This window comes from Phoenix dactylifera, chromosome 11 (assembly GCF_051530095.1).
Source record: "Phoenix dactylifera cultivar Ajwa chromosome 11, Ajwa_hap1_PhDact_Kaust_v1.1, whole genome shotgun sequence".
Taxonomy (NCBI): domain Eukaryota; kingdom Viridiplantae; phylum Streptophyta; class Magnoliopsida; order Arecales; family Arecaceae; genus Phoenix; species Phoenix dactylifera.
In genome coordinates this window covers 24,846,628-24,867,421 of record NC_143200.1, presented here as the reverse complement: position 1 = coordinate 24,867,421, position 20,794 = coordinate 24,846,628, and the positions used below count along the sequence as shown (strand labels likewise).

General features: G+C 38.0%; 2 protein-coding genes across 5 annotated transcripts; both read right to left on the bottom strand.

Annotated features, from left to right (window-relative positions):
* Nucleotides 1-694: 694 nt before the first annotated feature.
* Nucleotides 695-12,847, bottom strand: LOC103707075 (putative glucose-6-phosphate 1-epimerase). 4 transcript variants are annotated; one of them, XM_017842789.5, is made up of 9 exons: nucleotides 12,301-12,781; nucleotides 7,527-7,601; nucleotides 5,989-6,045; nucleotides 5,734-5,894; nucleotides 5,423-5,563; nucleotides 3,441-3,552; nucleotides 3,269-3,368; nucleotides 2,847-3,089; nucleotides 695-1,105 (listed from the first exon to the last, which is right to left on the bottom strand). In XM_017842789.5, the coding sequence occupies exons 1-8, from the start codon at nucleotides 12,391-12,393 to the stop codon at nucleotides 2,878-2,880; spliced, it is 951 nt and encodes a 316-aa protein (XP_017698278.2). In that variant the 5' UTR covers nucleotides 12,394-12,781; the 3' UTR covers nucleotides 695-1,105; nucleotides 2,847-2,877. The 4 variants fall into 4 exon arrangements, with proteins under 4 accessions (XP_017698278.2, XP_088563516.2, XP_008789653.2 ...); XM_088707390.2 differs by having other exon boundaries at nucleotides 3,441-3,543; XM_008791431.6 differs by lacking the exon at nucleotides 695-1,105 and having other exon boundaries at nucleotides 2,535-3,089; nucleotides 3,441-3,543; nucleotides 12,301-12,847.
* Nucleotides 12,848-14,556: 1,709 nt separating this feature from the next.
* LOC103707074 (putative protein-S-isoprenylcysteine O-methyltransferase) lies at nucleotides 14,557-19,462 on the bottom strand. Its single transcript, XM_008791429.6, has 5 exons — nucleotides 19,106-19,462; nucleotides 17,038-17,281; nucleotides 15,589-15,717; nucleotides 15,263-15,367; nucleotides 14,557-15,067 (listed from the first exon to the last, which is right to left on the bottom strand). Exons 1-4 carry the CDS (start codon nucleotides 19,281-19,283, stop codon nucleotides 15,277-15,279), a joined length of 642 nt encoding a protein of 213 aa, XP_008789651.4. The 5' UTR covers nucleotides 19,284-19,462; the 3' UTR covers nucleotides 14,557-15,067; nucleotides 15,263-15,276.
* Nucleotides 19,463-20,794: the final 1,332 nt, after the last annotated feature.

Sequence of the window (20,794 nt, the reverse complement as noted above, 5' to 3'; positions counted from 1 at the left end):
TCAATAAACTAAGAGAGAGAGACCATGGCCAGATGAAGCGCTGGCATCGAACCACTAGGCAAGATCAATTGAAAGACTGTCTTAGGCGGCGTCGAAAGCAGCTAATTAGGAGCCGTGCAAACTAAACTGAGGTTTGTTCAACAATGGGAGTTAACTCGTTGCGCCATGGGAGATACTCCTTGCACAACCAAATGATCCCTTCAGTGTGTGTGTTAAAGCAGACTTCAGTCTTAGCTAATGCTTCCTTGGCTAGTGATGGTCTGCTTGCAATTGAGTTGTAATTTCTTGGATCATGCCTTTATCTGTAGAGCTGTCACAGAGCAATTAACAACATTATAAGCCAAACAGGCAGCAGCTCCAACTCGATTAACTTGGCAGAGCAAATCTCACAGATCAATGTAACAACAAACTTGAGCCAAACAATTACAATTCGATTCACTTGGTAGAGCCAAAGATTCGAACAGTTTTGATAACTCTAAAATGAGCATTTATTTCCAACTGATTCAGAGATTTCAAGACATGGTGAAAAGAATTGATTAAGTTCTTGAATTGCGCGATCAGCTGGCAAATTTGGAAGGACAGCCTTTCTGGCCGTAACTTGTCTGAATGGGACTAACAATACAAAGTTTGGTGCTTTCCAAATCAGTTAAGATAGTACAATATCTGTGATAATCCACCAGACAAAATGAAAAGGTTTAATAGAAGGATCCTCACTGCCGTATAAATTTCAGAACCTGAGTAAACAAGTTTTACAGCAGAAGGCAACGAGCCCCATTAACAAGATTAATACATTCAAAAAGGGCCATTAGACCTTTACATGCCCCTCTTTCTCATCCTCAAGAACAAAGATTCATGACATGACATGCTACGAAAAACAAGCAACAGGTCATGCTTGAATTCATGTACCCTCCGGTTTGGGCCGAAATGCCTTTTCTTATTGATATATGTGGACCATGAAAAACAGTTGGTTATTATTGCACAGAAACCGTGCCTCGGGATACATCATTGTCTATAAGATGGGAAAAAGAAAAAGAACGGGAATGGGCAAGAAAACAGCTAGAACTCACTTCTGGGCATCGATACAGAAGATGCAACAGGAGAGTGCCTGCAAACAACATGATATACAAATATGCAGATAACAAATATAATTAAAGGGAAAAAATGATTAAAAAACAAAAGAACCATCTGCTGAATAAGAACAAATAATTAAAAAAAGGAAAAAAATAAACAAATCATTTTTACAATTTCACTTAAACTAGAACCTTGGGATGGAGCTCAGGAGTTTAACATCGCAATATAATATCAAATTCATGATTTTAAATTTCAGCCCAATATTCTGAGACTGAAGCAAAGACTTCTCATTTCGCTTGGAAGCAATCCTAAATAGAGGTAAATTTTTAATTTAGCTGCAATAACCTGCAGGTTGATATTAAATGTATACACGGCCAGCAATAATAAGTTTTCAATCATTTATTTACTTCTTTAGATAGTAAGAAGAATTAAATATATAATCTTGGAAAGGAAACATTGTATCTATATATGTATATATGTGTGTACATGCATCTTGGAAAGTTTTTAGAAATTTTTCAGGAATTACGAGAGACTTTCGAGGAGAGAGAGTGAGGGAGCAGGGTGCAGAAGAATGGGCTTGTGGTGTAATTTAGCTTTGTGAAGCTAGATTCACAAGATTTGAGCTTGGATTCATGAGATTTGAGATCAAATCTCCTATATAGGGTATCAAGTTTCAAAACCTAAGAGGTTTTGCTAACTCTTGTTGGGCGAAATCATAGACCGTCTTTATGTACTAATCTAATAGATCTATCATGAGCTACTTGAGTTAAACTGAAAGTTTTGCACTTTTCAGTAAAAAATATAAAATTAACCATTTTTCTTTTTTTTTAATTTAATTATTTATCAAGTGAAATAATATATTACACTCTAAATTAGTGTACAACATATATGTCAACATTTTATTATATATATTTTTAAATTTTTTGATAATTATAGCCTCAACAATCAAAATTAAGATACGTCGTCTCGGTATCAAGTTTCGTATTGATGCCACACTATCGTTGTGTCAATATAGTATGGTATAAAGCTGGTTTAATATACCGAATGTCGGTACGCCTTTCGTACTATATACTAGTATCGAACCGATACGGTGCACTCTGTACCGCCTGGTTCGGTACAATATGGCGTACCACGATCAAAACTGTACATAGAGTTTTCTTGAGAAATGAAAAAATATATATATGCACCCAGAGATCTCAAAAAGCACAATATGCTCTAATGATTTTTAAAGCAGTTTTTTACATTAGTATTTTCCTAATTTTAGTTTAAACCTCTTTTTTTCAGGCTTTTGGTTGAAAACTGCTAAAACAAAATGGAAATCCAAACTGCTAAAACAAAATCTAGTCAGCTCAACTGAATCTCCGACTAAGATTTCTAACCTCGTTCAAAATTACTCTCTTAAAATAATAAACCAAAATACCACAACTATAAATTGATGTTAAAATTAAAACTGCCCTTTCACATTGGTTCTATGATTGATGGAGCCATTTCATTATTCACTTATAGAAGTACATACAGCAATGTGATAGTTACAAAAACATGTGAGTCCACATGTAAGGTTTAGAATCCAAAAGCCTAATCGATACAGGCAGGTTCATGAAAAGATCTGCTCAAACGCTGGTCTAATGGCACAGTCAACGGCATCCTTTACTTGTCAAATGTTCTGTTATCTTGACAATTTATGACTTGGTGCACTGGAAGTTGGACTGCCAATGAACCAGTCTTGAAATACAATAATTTTAAAGTACTCCACGACTGGGATATGGAACAATTACCTATATAGGATGTACACAGTGAGGCAGCCGCTCAACCTTGAAGAACCTTTTGAGGATCCAACTGCCCGCTACAGTAACTGGAAGGAACAGCAGAGAGCTCTAGCCTTCCTTTCCATTCCTCACCAGGCTTCAGAGTGATGGGCTTCTCGATGGATGCGGCCTCCACGCATAGCATATATTTGTACTCATCATCCCCAAAATCTGCCAGGGCTTTGGCTTTCCTGTCCCAAGGATTCCATACCACTGCATGGAGGAAAAAGATATGCCACCAAGGACTTCATCATAAGATTATGATTTCAATTTTCTATTTCCCTACCATTCTTCATGCAAGCAGTAAATATGATGGGAATCCTCTGAGGTTCAAAGAAGATAGAAGATAATAGGGGAAAAAAAGGAAAAGAGATACTAATATCATAACTCACCTGCATCTGGCAGGCCATCTTTTCGCAAAACAAATGTCCTTTTCTTTTCATGATCCAGAATTGCGATCTTGGTTGGCGTGCTTAAATATATCTTATGCACCTTTTTTGAACAAGAGCGATAATATTAAATGGCAAATTATAACAGCCTATATGACCATGTTGATTTACTTACTTCAGACTCAAATGTAATTGCATCTCCTTGTTCTGTGAAGCGCTCCCTTTCCTTCAAGTTGTCAAGGTAATCCATTGTCTCCAATCCTTCTACCCGCACTTCACTGAAACATCTACTTGAAATTTAGGTCCAAAAAAGTGGGCGAGGAAAAAAAGGATCATGAGACTGCATATTGCCAAAACTTTTTTTAAAAAAAAAAACAAACATTAGAGGTAGTGCTAAATAGGAACGCTTGACTATATGAGGATTCATAAAGACAACCCCAAGTAATTTAGACAAGGCTTGGTGGTTATAATTTTGGTTACTATTTGTTTCTAAACAAGCAGCACAAATTTACCAAGCATATAAGTGGATGAAATAATATAAACTTATGGTGAAAGATCTTTTTGGAAGAACAAACAATTTCTAATTGATCTAAGAAATATTAGCAAAAAGTTGGCAAGACAAATTTATCCTTTTATATATTTAAATTGGAATGAGGATAAGGAGAGGCAAAAGAGGCATGACTTGCTCATTAAAATGCTTAGCAAACTAGATATGATAGAGATTTAATGGTGTTAGTCTTCAGAAACATATGACTATTCTGTGTATGCCCAGATACTGTATTTGTATCCAAAATCTAATGTATGACCATGTCAACACTCATATTTGATTGGTGAACTTTGGTGTACTCAGCTGCGCAGGTGTGCGCACGCGCAAACATACATGTCCAGAATTTATCTAAAGTATAAATATGTCAATATCCAATTATGGGTGAAACCAATGTAGGTCAATCAGATATATTAGCTATATCCACATTCATGACTATATATGGATGGTGAACTGAATAAGAATGATTCATATCTATTTACAAGAAATTAATGGGCACTGAATAAACCCAAGCATAAACTCATATAGCCACTGTATTTTTGTTCATAATTTCCTTTGCCCTGATAATTTCTTTATACCAAACAACCGCCTCTAATGCTTGCGACCTCATTCTTTCAAACCCACAAAAAGAGAGATAGAGAGAGAGAACTAGAGCAAGAGATGATGCCCATTTACATATGACTTCCAAAACACATCTAGTTCCTTATGCATGGGATCTAGAAAAGCTCAAACAAAATCTCATAAAACCACCCTAGCAGGTTGTGTGCCCAGGAAGCATTTAATCAAGCAATTAATGTCAATGCCCCTTTCTCATCTTTCCTCTATTTTACTTGAACCTGAAAGCAGCCTGATCCACAATCAGGAGGTTTCAACTCAAGAACACCAGCATGGATAGATTACAAGGCCAAGCCATGCCTCTTTGGGATAGCCTACTAATGAGAAGCATCACTAACAGACCATGAATGCACACAAGGAATATGCACTTGCAAATCAGCTGTGAGCTCTGCAACATGAGCATGAATTCTATGATAGTAACGCTGCCAAAACCTGATTCTGCAAGGACTCAATTAGACGTATGTTCAGTGCTCTTTAGTTAACTGAGAGACAGAAGGGTGTAAATGACCATCCAGACAGAAAAGGTGCCCATGTTATTCCATGTGTTCGAGTTTGGACCCTGGAAATGACCATACAACATTCTAGAGGTTCGATATAGGATGAGTAGTCATGATTACCTATAAGGTCAGGACTCTTATTCAAATGGATGGCTGACATTAGTTATAGGAGCTAAAGTTTGAAGTTGTAGTTAAATATTATTTTACTTCTTTTTAAGATATATCAGTATTGAATCCAAGCTTACTTATTGACTTCAATAGATTAGATAATAAAACAGTCTAGTTTGTTATATAACTCTCTATTCTTACATTAAATATATCAAGTCCAAAAGCCCCAGAACACTTCATTCCTTTTCCTCTATTTTTTGTTCCGCTGCAACAAATTTCCGTATTGCTCAAAATGGTGAATGTTCATACAACTACTTAACTCCTTATGAATACATATTTATAAAAGACAAGGCACAAACATACAAGAAAGTTAGCAAGATTTAAGTGACAAACCTGATGTCAGAGACAGAAAAGTATGTGTGATATGCAAATGTAAATGAGAATGGTTTTCCATCGGTATTGGTGTTTCTTATGCGCGATGTCAGCATCAAATCTCCTCCAGGTGCCAGAGCAACTCTTAGACGAAATTCATAACTGCCATGATAGAAAATCAACAGTAGTGGTGCAGCGAAGCATAGAATGATGCAAAATAATGTGCAGTAAAGAACTTAATAGAAAGAAAATTAGACAGACATGATACTGATAGCTTGTGTATAATTTATTAACAAAAAAACAAATCTGAAGTCCATCAGCAATATAGCAACCTGTGAGGCCAGATCTTGAAGTCTTCTTCAGATGGTTTGAGGATTAAATCAATGAAAGTATTACTGGCACTGTTTGCTGGAAAAGGTGGCGGGTTAGTGTCGATCCTCCAAACCCTGTTCCTGGCAAAGCCATGCTGTTCAAGAATTCCATGGTTCCCAAACTGCATGTGCAGATGTTTTTTTGGCTGGTGATGACGATTAAAGTACAAATGAAGTGTAATTGGATCATAAATACATAATAAGAAATAGTCATACTTGAGGAAAGCATATTGGGATGCCCCCACGTATTGCCTTTGGAGGCTTGAAAAAAGCCTATAAATAATAAAAAGGGGGAAGTTAGACATGTATATCAGATGATCAAGAGCAAGATAAATGTCTGAATTAGCAAAACCATTAAATATAAGACGGGCAGCTCCCCTGATGTATATCTACCTAAGCACATGCTGTGTGAAGAAACCCTTATGTTGAACTTAATTCAATCTAAAGAAGGGACAACATCAAACCGACATTAAGAGACAGATGTTACATCTATCTCTGACTCCAATGACCATAACTAATTAGCCTCATAATGAGGTACTGTAAATAAAATGAAATCATGCACTTTGTTCACATGATGACCGCAAATTAGCTAATGAAACATAAAAAAGCCTTGGGAAGGGTACAAAACATTTGAACAGCAGTTTAAGCAATGAGGAATTTTCCTTCTTGTTTCATGGCCAAACCCTTCAAACAAGAGGATGATGGTGTCATGCAATTGTAGGCCACAAAGAGAAAGAGTCTAAATAGGAGTATCGTATTGACATAAAAAGAAGGCATAAGAGTAACTTTTCAAGATAAAGATGCAACACACTGATATATGCAATTAGAAAAAAAAGAGAGAAATAAGACAAGGAAAAAGCTATAATGAAAACAAAGATATTCAAAATATGCATAGGGTAGGGTTCAAAAGAGAAAAAAATGAACAGTTGGTTACGTAAAAGGAAAAAGACTTCAAAGCGTATGGTTAAAGCCTTGAAGGAGATATAGAAATAGAAGAAAGTGATACAGATACCCCTCATGCTCATGAAACATAGCCCTCCAAAAGGTCCATTACATTCACCATGAAATAGACAAATATCTATTAGTTATTATTTTTTAACCTCCAACTCAAACTTGAGATAACATCTCCATAGTAGAAGTTAAATATAACATCAAAAATAATACAATACAATCCCTAGAGAAACTGATCCTTAGTTGCACAAAGCATGAATGAGCATAGAAACAGCTCTTGGATGGCACCAAAGCAGCAAGTGGTGAAGCTAGGAAGTGATGGCAAGCAGGAGTGCTTAATTAATAAATGTTCGAGTAGAATGTATTTAAAACAGGCATAGTCATCCCAGGCATCCAATTAGGCAGCATGATAGCAATGAACATCTGCTAGATGGGGGGTTAATTCCCAAAACCTCAAGTACAAACCAAGGGTTCTAGTAGGGATGCATTCAGACAGCCTGCCTAAGGTCTACAGAATGACCTGGTATCCAGTGGGTTTTCATCAGCACCCATCCATTATCTTTTCATATTTCCTGCTCATGTACTCCCTCTAAATAAAACATAAGTATTTCACTAGTATTATATTATTTTTCTGGTAACAACTAGCATTATATTATTATAGCAAATTAGCAATAGTATTCAAATATGGAGGTTCCTGATGATACAATAAATAACAAGGATCATTTGAATATATGTCATCTTGTAGAACTTTCATGCACCTATTTTGTAATCCTCGGCAAAAAAAAAAGAACCAATGTTGGTACCTTGCTGCTGACAAAAAGCATCTCCTCACCATGGATATTTTTCCAAGATGTTACTTGACCTCCATACAAATACACCTGCCAAAAGACGAATGGATATAAACACAATATCAGAGTGGCTACTGCAGCCGCAACAACAACATAAGCATCTTTTTAGTTTCCATTTTATCAGGAAGTTGATATTAATCTAAATCATGCAAGTAACTTTAGATATAAACAAGTAATCCTTAGTTAAGAAATTTCAGCATAGAGCAAAAAAGACATGGCATGGAGCAGATATCCTAAATCATGCAAGCAACTTTAGTCATAAATAAGAAACCTGTAGTTGAAAAATTTGAGCGAAAAAAGAATGACAGAGAGGGGTTATCCAAGTTGTCAAAAATACTCAACAAGGCAAATGGAAGCAGGGTAGAGACCAGCAAGCACAGTATGCCTCCATTTAAAAGAATATCACCATAGGCAGCACAACAACAGAGTAACTGCTAGGTATAAAGCACCAAATTATGGGATATAAATATTCACATTTCAAGGGCTTTTTCACGTAAATGTAAGCTCTAAACCATTAAAACATGTTCCAACTAATTCATTCAAGAAGCATGCACATTACCAAAAACATGGGTATGTTAACGTGGTACATAATAAAATAAGATTAAGATTAACTATGCATATGAAACAAATTCATAACGACTCGTATATTCAATCTTTCCAAATTCTTTCATCTCTATATGCAAGAAATTCACATATTCAATACACATGATTGATTGAAGAGAGATTATTTGATGGATAAACGTGATCCCATCGATCAATGAAATATTTGAGATCTGCTTCTTGCCATTCTTTATTAACATGAACTCACAAAATAAACCCCCAATAGAGATAGTATGATCAGTGTTAAGAAATACAGACATGCAGACATTACACATCAAAATATTTGTGGACACAAAATACCAAGGAAATCAAAAGCACTAAGTGTAGTTTTGTTGGGCCAAGTGATCTCTAAGATGTGGTTGGCCTGTGCCAGAAGGATCAGCACTAAGACATGACCTCTTTACACAAACCATAAATGAAATTACCACTAAAATTCAATAAGATGTGCTGTTATGCAATCTGCAAATTGATAAAGTCCTGACAATAGAACAAGGTTAAATGCTCAATTGTAATTAAGAAGGAACGGATCCGAAAATAAAGGCTTATGAATCAGTTGTAAGTGTTGAGCAAAAACAAAATATGGAAAGCTACTTGGAAACGAAAATGGAAATGAGGATACTATGAGTCAGTTATCAGTTTTGAGATTAAAAAAATGGAGATATATACATATATATAAGCATTTCTAGTAAAATTAGAGGCAGGCAGATAAAGAGGAGAGACACTTCAAGGAATGTCATGTGATCGAAGCCTTCCTTGGCAACTTAAAGGAAGACTTAGTAAAGAAGGATCTGACAACGATAATAAAGCCCAACTTTTATGGGATAAAAAAAGATGTTGGTAATATTGAGGGTCTAAGAGAACATAATGAGTATGCATGGTAAAACTAGGAAGAGGACGAATATATTAGAGGAGAGAAGGAGGTTGCAGCAGTTAAGAAATAGTTTGGGCACGTGCAACAAAGCTTTTTTGAGGAGGCTCGAGTATAGGGGAATGCTTGAATTATTTCAAAGGGTCTTAGAACAAGCCAGACGGGATGGAGGTTGCAAGAAAGGATTACCAAATCCAGTAGTAACACCGGAGCCAACTCAAATTGTTATGGTGATGGGTTCTCGAATCATAAAGTAATATTTGAAGCACAAAAAATCATAAGGGGTATCCTCAGGAAAGAAGGGAATGTTAGAGGCATCATGATTGTAGTTAGCTTCACCTTAGTTTATTGCATCATAGGTAGCAGGGATGGTAGCAAGGCGAAACATCCAATATTATCATGGCAAGTATAAAACACAATTGTTTATGCATCTATAGCAGCAAAAGTAAATAAATAGCAGAGGGCCTTTATTTCGCAACATATCCAGTTTGTCCAATCTATAGTAGAACAAATCTATGGAAGATTGTTATAATTTCTTGTATCGTAATAACCTATAATTAAATAGCACTTGCATAGTAAGATATTAACATTCTTTGAGGATTTAAATTATGAAAATTAGTGATATTAAAAATAAAGATCATACAGATTTTAGACATTTAAACACATGAAGTACTTTTATGTGGATTAAATATCACATGGAAGAGATATGATTTCTTGTATGGAACATATTACTAGGCCAGAGTTCGGTGAAATTTGACCAAGTCTATTGAACAATGAAATTTACATGCTTAACATTATCCACGTGGAGTATGATTTCTCAGATTCAATCCAATATTAGACAATAGGTTGCTCTGACCTTTTAAAATTTTTCAGCCATATACTGCAGTCATAATAATAATAGATAGTGCTAAATTTGAAGGAGTATTTTCTCTAGAGACTGGTCATCTGTTGTACGCTTGCTTGGACGCAACCTACTAGCAAATGATAGCATGCTCTTTGACATTTTAACTAGGAACTCTCAAATCATGGAAAATAATAACAAATAACATTGTCAATAAAGTTGCGCAGAATTTGCATTCCAAAACCACGAGTCTACAAAAGAAAAGGACAGAAAAGAAACGCCCTTAAAAAAATGAATCTGTCCCAATTGTCCGATGATGTGACTAGTTGAAGCGCCAAATGGTTGGAACAACTTAGAACCATTAAGAACATACTTAACCTATTCACCCATCCCTAACCTTCCCTCATCTGCCTTCTCTCAGAATTTTCTGATAAAAGTCTTAAGATGGTCACCTCAAGCCAATTAAAAGCAATAATGTTTCTATAGCAAATGCATCTAGTCCTAGCTATGGCATCTTGCAACCTTTGGAGTTCTGAAGATTTCTCCTGTACCAACATTTGTTAAATCTGTAATCCCTGATTAAGAGTACTTCATCAGAAAGCAACTCTATTTTGAAACTAAGAATAATAATCAGAATTTAACAACAATAACAAGTTAGCTCAGAAATACTATATGCTTTTGTAAATACTGAAATGTTATCAGGATAAAAGGCGCTCAGTATAAAACCTATGATAAAAATCATACTTTTGAGGTCCGACATGACTTCCCTATGTCATACCTATCAATTACGCAAATATTTGTAGGATATATATGTATAGCACAAAAAAACAAATAGGCATAAAAGTTTCAAAAGGGATCTAAATATGGAAACTACCCAAGGAAAAGTAGTACTACTTTCGAAATGATAATCTAGGCACTCATAAAAGTTGCAGCAACTTCAATAAAAGGAAAAAAAACATAAAAGGAAACCAAACACTTGCAAAGCAAAACAAAATAGATGGGTCATCACAACTGAACTAGATCTCTCACAAGTGACCAAGCTTATGTCCATGAGCCTAATAATAATAAGGTATCTTATAGAAAAAAATAATGTCATAGTCAAATGTCAAGCTTGATAAGAATTTCAGCTAAAGCATCTCAAGGGGTTAATACTGCAATTCAGCAGTGCACCTTCACTAAGCCAAGTGCATGGACACGGTCGATGGTACTTAAACAACAATACCAGAAGACAGTTGCTATGCCAAAACATGTGCATTTACAGGACACAATGACTAAAATTAGTGAAGACCAGATAAAGTTCCAGACTTTCACCAGACATAAGAAGCATGAACTAAATATTGCCATTCTTTCTACCTCGTCATGAGACTAAAGAAAGCCATGATTAAAGAAGAACTGAGAGGTATCACCCAATCTAAGACAACTGCAGAGGACAAGGGAAACAAAGCCAACTTGAGCAATGTCCAAGACAAAGCCAGGGCACAAGACGTGTGACATGCCAAGTCCTGTATCTCATGAACCTTTAGCAATCCTGTTTTCCTATTGCTAGCAGGGAATTCCACTCAACAATTTTTTTTTTAAAAAAAAAAGATTTAGTCAGAGAGAAGCGAAAAAGGCCTCAAAACCATATACACCACTAGAAAAGAAAAGCAGCATCTAGCCAAAGAAAAAAAATGTGTCTATCAAAAAACAGTTATGATTCTTGGGCTGGATTCTATAAACTGTCCATTTCCAACCCCAGCAACAGCAGCAGCTATCCCAAGAACCAACGCATCAAAACACAGCAGCAGCCGCAGCCAGAACAGTTGCCAGCAACCAGATAAGGAAAACAGGAACCAAAAGGTCTAAAAATAGTTCAGACAAAAGGATTTCAAGAAAGACAGCCTGACAAACTCTTCTCCACTTTCTAGGCATTCCAGTGACAGATTAACTCACTCATTAAATTATATATATGTACCTTCAGGTTCACCATATATTAAAGAATAAAAGAACCCAACGCGGCACTTTCATCAAGATTATTTTCTTTTTTACAAACTCATAAAGATCAACCGCCCGCATGGTATTCTCCATCAACTATTTGTACACAAGATCAAGATAATGGAATCAGATGGGTTTTTTTGACATGCCATAACCAACGGCTGGCAGCAAGAAGACACATAGGCTAACGCAGAAATCCACGGATTTATCAAATAATCAGAAGAATTAACGAATTGACCTATCAAAAACGGCTAAAAAGACATCAGATCCAGCAAAACCGGAACAGATCGAGTTCTACCGCCACAAAACTCCAAGAAACGTTCTAGAATCCAAATTCTTTATCCAAGACATGTCTCCCAACTCGAATCCAAGAAAGGGATAAGCTCAATCAAAGAAATAAGAATTCTGAAGAAAGATTCGAGAGAAGGGAGTGGGAGAAACCAGACCTCGGCCGAACTCCCCCTGGCCTCCCTCAGCAAGACCTTGTCGAGGCCGTTGATGCCCTTGCAGAGCTTCACCGATGGCTTCCCCGCCGCCATCGCTCAAATCCCATAACCAGCAACCCTAACCCTAGCTCCCAGCAGTCTCCTCTCTCTCTCTCTCTCTCCGCCCGGCCGCCGAGACACTGAGGAAGACGAACAGGGAACGAGAAAAGGAGAACAAAATCTCTATCGGAGCTCCGCTGGACAATTTATCGGGAACGAGAGAGCGAGCGATGGTTCTACCAGGCCGCCAACAGGCGTATTCGAGGCGCTCGCCACCACACTTTAAATCGGTTACAATTTCGCGCACCGTTCAGACGAAACACCACGGATGAACCATTTCTTGGGGCCTCTCTTGGTACAACGCTCGCTAGTTTGGGTTTAGTTTCGGGTGTTAAAAGGACCGAGTGTTCCTTACTGGCTTACTGCTAGCAGCGTTCTACACACTTGGTCTCGGTACGATCAACCCTTCAAAAGACCCTATCCGGCCCACATTCCGTCAGAGGGTGCTTTCTGGGCCCTGGCGTCCTATAGGTCGGTGTATTTGAATTTTTTTTTTAATCTATCGGAACTACCAAGCAAACCATCCTGGTGGACCCCACAGAGTTTGTGACCGAGGAGCCGTATACGTTTCATGTTATCAGGAGTCCAATTTTCAAGTCAAATCTCAAGTGGAAAACTAATTCATGATATGGCGTTCACGACAAAGCATCAAATCAGTGGAGGAGAAGATCTCAACCGTCCATTTTTCAACGGTATCGCTGTATGTTATGCTTACCTGGGTTTTCTGGTGCGGGAGAAGGGGGGGACGCCCCTCATCCGTTGAGCCAGCAGTTTGTACGGTTGGATTGGGATAGAACAAAATGAGCGGTGGAGACAGCCCTACTCGTGGAGCTCACTGTGTACCACATTCCAGGACAAATAATTGCGTCTCTTTTCCGCATCCGTGGATTCGCCGCTCGAGCGTTGCAGAAGAAACCGCCTCCGGTATCCAGATATTTGTTGCGGAATCTCTCAAGATTGCACCGCAAATCGTAACCATGCGCTTCTACGAATAATCAGGATCGTTCGATCACTATCGAAGGGTCAGTTCTAGCAGCTCCCAGCTTCTTGTATTTGACGGATTTGGGCAGTCGGGCCATCGACAAGGACGGTTGAAATGATGGGTCCACCGTATGATCATGGACTCGGCCTAATCAACGGTGGACCCTCTGCCGAAAGTTTGAGATTAGACGCATGCCTTTTTAACTGTACAACGAGATGTTTGGGTCGGAGAAGGTCTGGTCGGTTGGGTTGGGCCCATCTGAAAATGAAAGAAAGGATGATATGTCGTAATTTAAAACTAGTTTCGTGTTCCTCCGTTTGATCATAATTTACATGAGCAACTGATCTTCCCAACCATAGTTTGCAACCCCAGGACTTGACCCTAGTTTCATCTCTAGGATTTGTCAGCTTACGTGTTGCACCATTATTTGGCAAGATACTAGATTATTGCCATCAACCATAACATAAGAAATGGCTTAGCCCTCCAGAGCAGCCATGCTATGCCGTCTCATGCAAGAACTTTCTTTCCAGATATTTTTTGTCGTGTAATTAATGGTGCATGATGTGGGCCACCCTGTCCATGCCCCGTGCCCCGTGCCCCGTGACCTTTGTACTCTACCAATGTAGTTGATGTGGACTGCCGACGTGGCCTAAGGGACACTACCTCAGTGGTGGGACCGACACAATTAGTAGGGAAGGCTCGTCGCTGTTTAAGATGAGCAAAATGGAGCCGTGCCTGACTTTGATGAGGATACTACCAACTCCAAGGAGAAAGCATACCAAAAAGCATCACATTGGACACCATATTTTCCATGAATTCATGAAGAAATCTAGGATCAAGACAAGACACAATGTTTGTCTGTACTAAGATTTGTTGCCAATATAGAGCCAGCTTAATCTCATATATCATCTGGCTTCATTCTATTAAACATACAATCATGGAAGGAAGGGGATCCCCCCACCACAAAAAAGAACAATTTAAAGGATGGCATCCGGTTCAAATTCCGTAAATGATGATGTTGATGTAGTAGTTTAAGATGACCTGACCTGATGAAGCCAATAAAGAGCAATCAATAATATGATGTTCTTCCCAAAAAGAAAAAGACAAAATAACATGATGTTCAAGAACCATAAATCATTACTAGAAGCTACAAACCATAATCCACTAATCAAAGCTATTTGAAGGGTTATTCCAATTATAAGCCTTGGTATCAAAGAAAGGTTTTCTACTTTTCTTAATGGAATATTTTCCCACCAGTTGAGTGTACTCTTCTTCTATGTGGTAAAAATTGTAAAACATAATACAACATCAATGCTACCATGCTTTAGCTTGCAGCAAAAAAAAAAACAGAAGAGACAGAAATAATAAGCACTGATACAAGTATCAAATTTTAAGAATCCAACTCCAGGCGTAGGCAACACTGGCATGAACTCTGAATGCCTTTCTAGCTCTGCCTCCACAGTAGAAGCTTCCTGATCTGGTTGAGGAAATAATAACAGGATGCTGGAGTTCTTTTCATCTATTCTCCAATGAGTGACTGTTTTTTATCCAAAATTAATGTATGTTGGGAAATCTTCGTTACCGAATTTGATCTGTGCTCGCCTTGCCGATGTTCTTACACTCCCGACCACCGGTCAAATATAATTGGGGTGCCAAAAGATATTTCTGTTTTGAAAGCAAGCCAACCTGCATTCATAGTTTGCAGCACAACAATCAATTCATGAATTGCTGCTAAGTTTCATCATGCATTTGCTGCACTCAGGAAAACATGCAAGCAAGGCTAGCAATGAAATAGTCCAGAAAAGAGGTATCCAGAGGAAGGCAGCAGCTTCAGAATCAATAGGTCTATCAAAATACATGCAAGCTTTCAAAATTACTCACAGTTTTGCAGGCCTTCATCTTACAAAAGGGAGACCAGATGGAACTTGCTGAACATATTCGTCATAGCGGGAACCAAAAAACTGCCTCAAGAAGAACTCCTCATATCTGTTCCTGATTGAAGGATTGGCAACTTTCTATAATAGCAACCCTAACTAGCAATCAAACTTTATTTCAATTATTTGTGCCGATAAGCATATCCAACACCATCAAGGTTGACCTTTAGCTCAAACCTTACTGGCAAATATTTGGGACACATATCACCCATCAAAATGAACCAACAAATGAAGTAATCAGACTTCAAACGTTATACTTGTCCAAATGGATACTGTATCCGAGTAGAGAAGAATTGCCAAGTGACAACTGCAAAAGCAATTACGCATGCGGGATTGCAAAGCATGACTTCGGTTCCAGTTGCCCAGATGAAAAAGCCACAATACCCCGGGTGGCGGATGAAACTGTTTAGTTTAAAATGTTGCAAAAGTTAGCAATCTTATTTGGTGATACAAACTTCTGAATTGCAATCAATAAATACTTAGGGCCTGCCTGGATGGCCAACCAGCTTATCCCTGTCATATCTCTTTACATGAGTGGGAAGGTTTGAAGGAATTGGAAGGATCATAAGAGTTCACAGATCCTGCAATTCCAATATATTCAGAATACTGAAAATCACTGTATAAACAGATTCTAGTATGCTGAAAATTGGGACTGGGAGAATGATGGCTTCCTAATCCCCCCTTTTCGCTACTTGGAGCAACTTCCAGCCAGCACAAGAGGTATCTCGTAGAGACGGTGACCTGACATCCAAACATTTGAGAACACAGGTGGACTCTAGATTCTCTAAACAACAATTGAAGTATGTGTTTCTGGAAAAAAAAAGAAAACATGTACAAAACTACGGCAGAATCCAAATCGAATCCTTTGTTTTCTACATGATTGTCTACAAGGAAATAACATCATGATGGCAAGAAAATGATGCATTGAAGCTAATTTAAGTTTGTTGCTCTAATAAACTATTACTTTTCCCTCCTAAACTACAACCTTCTATATGGACGGTTGTAACGTTTGCAGTTTCAGACTGCAGAAGATAAACGTGAACAAGTACAGTTCAAACAAACGCCTTCCACCAACAGGGGAAAAAGGTTTAAGGTTCTTCTTTGTTCCTGATTATTCTTAAAGCCTGCAATGTCCACACTTTGGGAAGGGAAAGAAGTTGTGGGCGCCACTTTGCAATTCCTTGATCAAGAAGTTTGATTGGAAGCATGACATACAAGAAGAATTGCAAGAAAAAATGGTAACTATTTCGAAGCTTTTCGATTCATGCCGACATAATTAAAGCTTCTACTGAGATTAAAACTTGACATCCCTCTTTCAATATAAAATAGTTTATCCATCAAATTTACTATGATGTTTTTGTTTCCAATTCCAGCAACAGCAATCTAGAAAATTAACTACATTTAGTGCCATCAAGTGGCCTAAAGTCAAGCAAGAATAATTAATCAAAATACTACATCTACAACCTTTTTTTTTACAGAATGAAGATATGATCACAACAGAGAAATAAATTTTCAATAAAAGTTATTCCAACAAGGATAGTCACAAACATGTTGAGAATGTTATAGGACACAGTGATTAACGGTTTAATAGACCCTCTATATTACACATGTAGTCAATTCAGATAGGGTATTTAAAAGTATGATCTAATCATATCAAGTACAAGCCTTTTATGATTATAACAAGCTTGTCGATTATAGTATGGAACATCAATAATCAATTACCGATAAATGCCATGAGTAATCAACTCATGGTTGTCTTCATGATAAGTTCTGATGTGGTGTGTAAAGGCATGGCGAGCCATTAGCACAGCACCTTTACGTATGAACTCCCCAACTATTACCATTACAAGACCAAAGTTGCTGATCCACATATATTCTTTCAACTCTGGAAAGAGGATAATCTCCATCATGTATTCCAGCAAAGCACAACTCATTGCAATGATATACTGTTTGCTAATCAGAAGCGCTGCATAATAAACACCTTGGTTACTAATCAACGTTCCAACAGGAAGAAATTTATGACAATTCATGTTGATCTCAAATAGCACATATAGAAATTATATATAAGCAGGCATGAAGGGTACTTCCCTATCTCCTCCTTTAAATGCAACATGTTGATCAAATATAAGAGATATATACTAAATTTCTCTATCTTCAACTTTCAGTGCCTTAAGAAACTATAGAACTGAATAAAAAAGGCTTTTGTTTTTCAAAAATCAATGAGATGCATTTCTCATTTATCGAAAAAAAAGAGAGGACCTTTCTTTGTTCCTCCTATAGTTTATATTGACTTATTTACTACATGTTCTACCAAGTTCTACTAGGTCACTTTTAGGTAAAAGCAATTGCCAATGATTTAAATCAACATGTATTTTGTCACGTACATGAAAGTTGAAATGTCCAGGCTTTTGAATTTCTCTTACTTTTTAATTGTCAATTTCGTTTGTACTTTGAATTAACAGCAGCCAAGATGACAAGTTAAACTTCGATAATCTAATGATAAAATAATGCATTCATTTAAAAAATAGGCAAGATAGATATACCATAAATGATAACTTATTTTCTCACACCATTTTGGAACATGTAATTTTTTTAAAAAAAATGTTCATATAAAATCACAGTATTTTGCCGGACTTGGTTACCTGCACATAATCTAGCTATGCAGGAAGGATTCAAATAGAGGAGGGCATCTAGTCAAAGAACAAAAAGAATCATGGGAAGCTTTAAGCAGCCCCAATTCCTAAAATCAGGCCAACTAATTCGTGCCAAATAGGTGATTTACCGTATCTCTGAAATATAGGAATAGTGGAAGCCATGTGCTCCTTCAATCACTCAATATCTCTATCATCTTGCCCATATTCTACCACCTATCATGCTTGAGAAGAAAATGCCAAGGGATAATTTGTTCGGGTATCTAAACAAATCCTTCGCAAAATCATGATTTACCATCAATGAACATCGCCCTGCCATTATTTTGGCCCATACTGAAATTATAAGCCATGCCATGGGGTCTTGGATGTGAGGGGTGCTAAAATCTTCCAATAAAATATGCACTCGTGCTTGGTTTGAACCAACCAATGACTATATGAGGTTCAAAGGCACTTCGAGTCTTGGCATACTCACCACCCTGCATCTACAATTGGTTATGATAAGTCCCTCCAACCAAAAGTAATTCAGCACCCACAAATTCCAATGTCCAAACTATTTCCTTCCTCTGGCTTGAGTGGTATTAGACCATAGGTTGGCCGATTGACAAGATATTCACAGCCTTAAGGCCTTGGGATTTTACTCAACATAACAACCAACTAGAATCATGAATCGACCATTTGCTGAAATCAGGAGGAATCTCTCCATGCATATAACACCATATAAAAAAAGATGCAGTGGCTACAGAAAAGCATCAACTTGAAAAATCTTCCAGACTTCTGTAGAAGATAAAATTAACAAAAAGATCCCCCATGCATAACTATATCTGATTAATTATTGACTTATTCCTTTTAAATTTGATGACAAGGAACCACCTTTTTTTTCCAATGCAGTCGTTAAAGGCAAAATACGTGGAAAAGACTCCCCTTTCATAGAATCTCTTTCATTCTCACTCTCGCTAGCAATTTTTAGAGGAAAAAGAAAAAAAGAAAAAAAACATAATGTTAGGCATCGCAAATCTTTGGATGAAAAAAAATATCGAATGACCCGATATTCTTGCATAGCATTATGCATATAACCACGTAGCTCTATAATCTGAGACAGAGAGGAACGAGATGAAGAGAGGGCGAGAGATGAGGCGTACAGCTAAGAGAAACGTTGGAGCGGCCGTGGAAGAAGATGGCGAGGGCGTACTCGGAGGCGTGGAAGAAGACGACGGCGGCAAAGAACTGGGAGAGCTGCCGGATGGCGGCGTAGCCCAGAACCATCTTCCAACCCCACGGGAAAACTCGAATCCCTTCTCCTGCGGTAGCGGATGCCATGCTAGGGCTTGGGTTTCTTGGGTTTATGGGCGCTCTCGCTCGACCGGACAAATTACGCCAACTCTTCTATTTTTTTGATGGAAAAATTACGCCAACTCATGGACCGGGGCGGTCGAGAAAAGAGGGTGCTTTTTACGCGCGCGAGCACCAACCCAAACAAAAAAAAAGAGCGAGAGAGGGAGAGTAAAGCATTGTAGAGTCGAAAAGCAGCGTCCTCCACCAAGAGCTCCACCTCGGACTAGATTCGGACTCCAACGTAATTGCAGCTGAGGCTACTAAGGCCCTATTTGGAAGAGCTGTTGGCAGTAGAGCTGTTGGAAATAGAGCTGTCTGAAGTAGAGCTGTTATAAAAAGCTGTTTGCTATTTGGTAACTACATTCGTAAAGTGCTGTGGTACTTTGTTTTGTGTTTGGTAAACAAACTGGGAAAGTACTTTTGTATGACAAAATTACCATAAAGGACATTGCATAGTATTATACAACAGAATATAATAAAACATAACATATATTAATACATAAATATACGATATAGTATAATATTTTTGTAATATAAAATAATATTATTATAATATAGCATAATAGTAATATAATTATTAGAGTAAATTAATATTTAGTAATATAACATAATATTAAATTATTTAACATAACATATTAATGTATTATGATATAATGTAATATATATTATATTTATAGTATAATACAATAATAAAGACATAAAATATTATAATTATTAGTATAAATTAATTTCTCATAATATAATATAATATTAAATTATTTAAAATAACATATTAATGTATTATAATGTAATGTAATATAATATAATATTTATAGTATAATACAATAATAAAGGTATAAAATATTATAATTATTAATGTAAATAATTAATAATGTTGAAATATATTTATTTATTATCTTATTTATTCATTCATTCATTTATATAAATATTTATTTATTTATTTATTTTATTTTTTAAATTTTCTTTTCTTTTCTTTTCTTTTTCCTTTTCTTTTTTTTTTTCTTCTCTTCTTCTCCTTCCTTCCTCTCCCCCGTTCTCCTTTCTTCTCCTCCCGCGCGGCCGGCGGCGCCGAAAGGGGGCCAGGCCGCCGCGGCCGCGGGAGGGGGCCGGGCCGGGGCCGGCGGCGGCCGCGGGAGGGGGCCGGGTCGTGGCCGGCGGCGGCCACGGCGGGCCCCCTGGGAAGTGCTCTCCCGCGAGGCCGACAGCGCCGGGCCGGGCCGTGGCGGACGCGAGAGGGGGGCGGGTCGTGACCGCCGGCAGCCGCAGGAAGGGGGAGAGGGAGGGGGTGCGACGGCGGGGCCTCGCAGACGCGGGAGGGGGGCCGTGGGACCTCCTTCTTCTTCGGCACCGTCCCTTTCCGTGACGGGGACATCATCGCCGGCGGCGGCCGCGGGAAGGGGAAGACCACCTGTCTTCCTCTTCTTCGGCACCTCCCCACCATGGGGGCGGGGGAGAGGGAGGGGGTGCGACGGCGGGGCCTCGCAGACGCGGGAGGG

Bases quoted from the DNA above. Each gene is read 5' to 3' on its own strand.
- LOC103707074 (XM_008791429.6), bottom strand. From the start codon at position 19,283: ATGGCATCCGCTACCGCAGGAGAAGGGATTCGAGTTTTCCCGTGGGGT. The intron at 17,282-19,105 runs GTACGCCTCATC...TTTATTATGCAG, and splicing joins CTCCAACGTTTCTCTTAGCT to CGCTTCTGATTAGCAAACAG. The intron at 15,718-17,037 runs GTAATTGATTAT...TAAACTAAACAG, and splicing joins ATTACTCATGGCATTTATCG to TTTCATCCGCCACCCGGGGT.
- LOC103707075 (XM_017842789.5), bottom strand. From the start codon at position 12,393: ATGGCGGCGGGGAAGCCATCGGTGAAGCTCTGCAAGGGCATCAACGGC. The intron at 5,895-5,988 runs GTATGACTATTT...CTGCACATGCAG, and splicing joins TCCCAATATGCTTTCCTCAA to TTTGGGAACCATGGAATTCT. The intron at 3,553-5,422 runs GTTTGTCACTTA...AATTTCAAGTAG, and splicing joins TTTTCTGTCTCTGACATCAG to ATGTTTCAGTGAAGTGCGGG.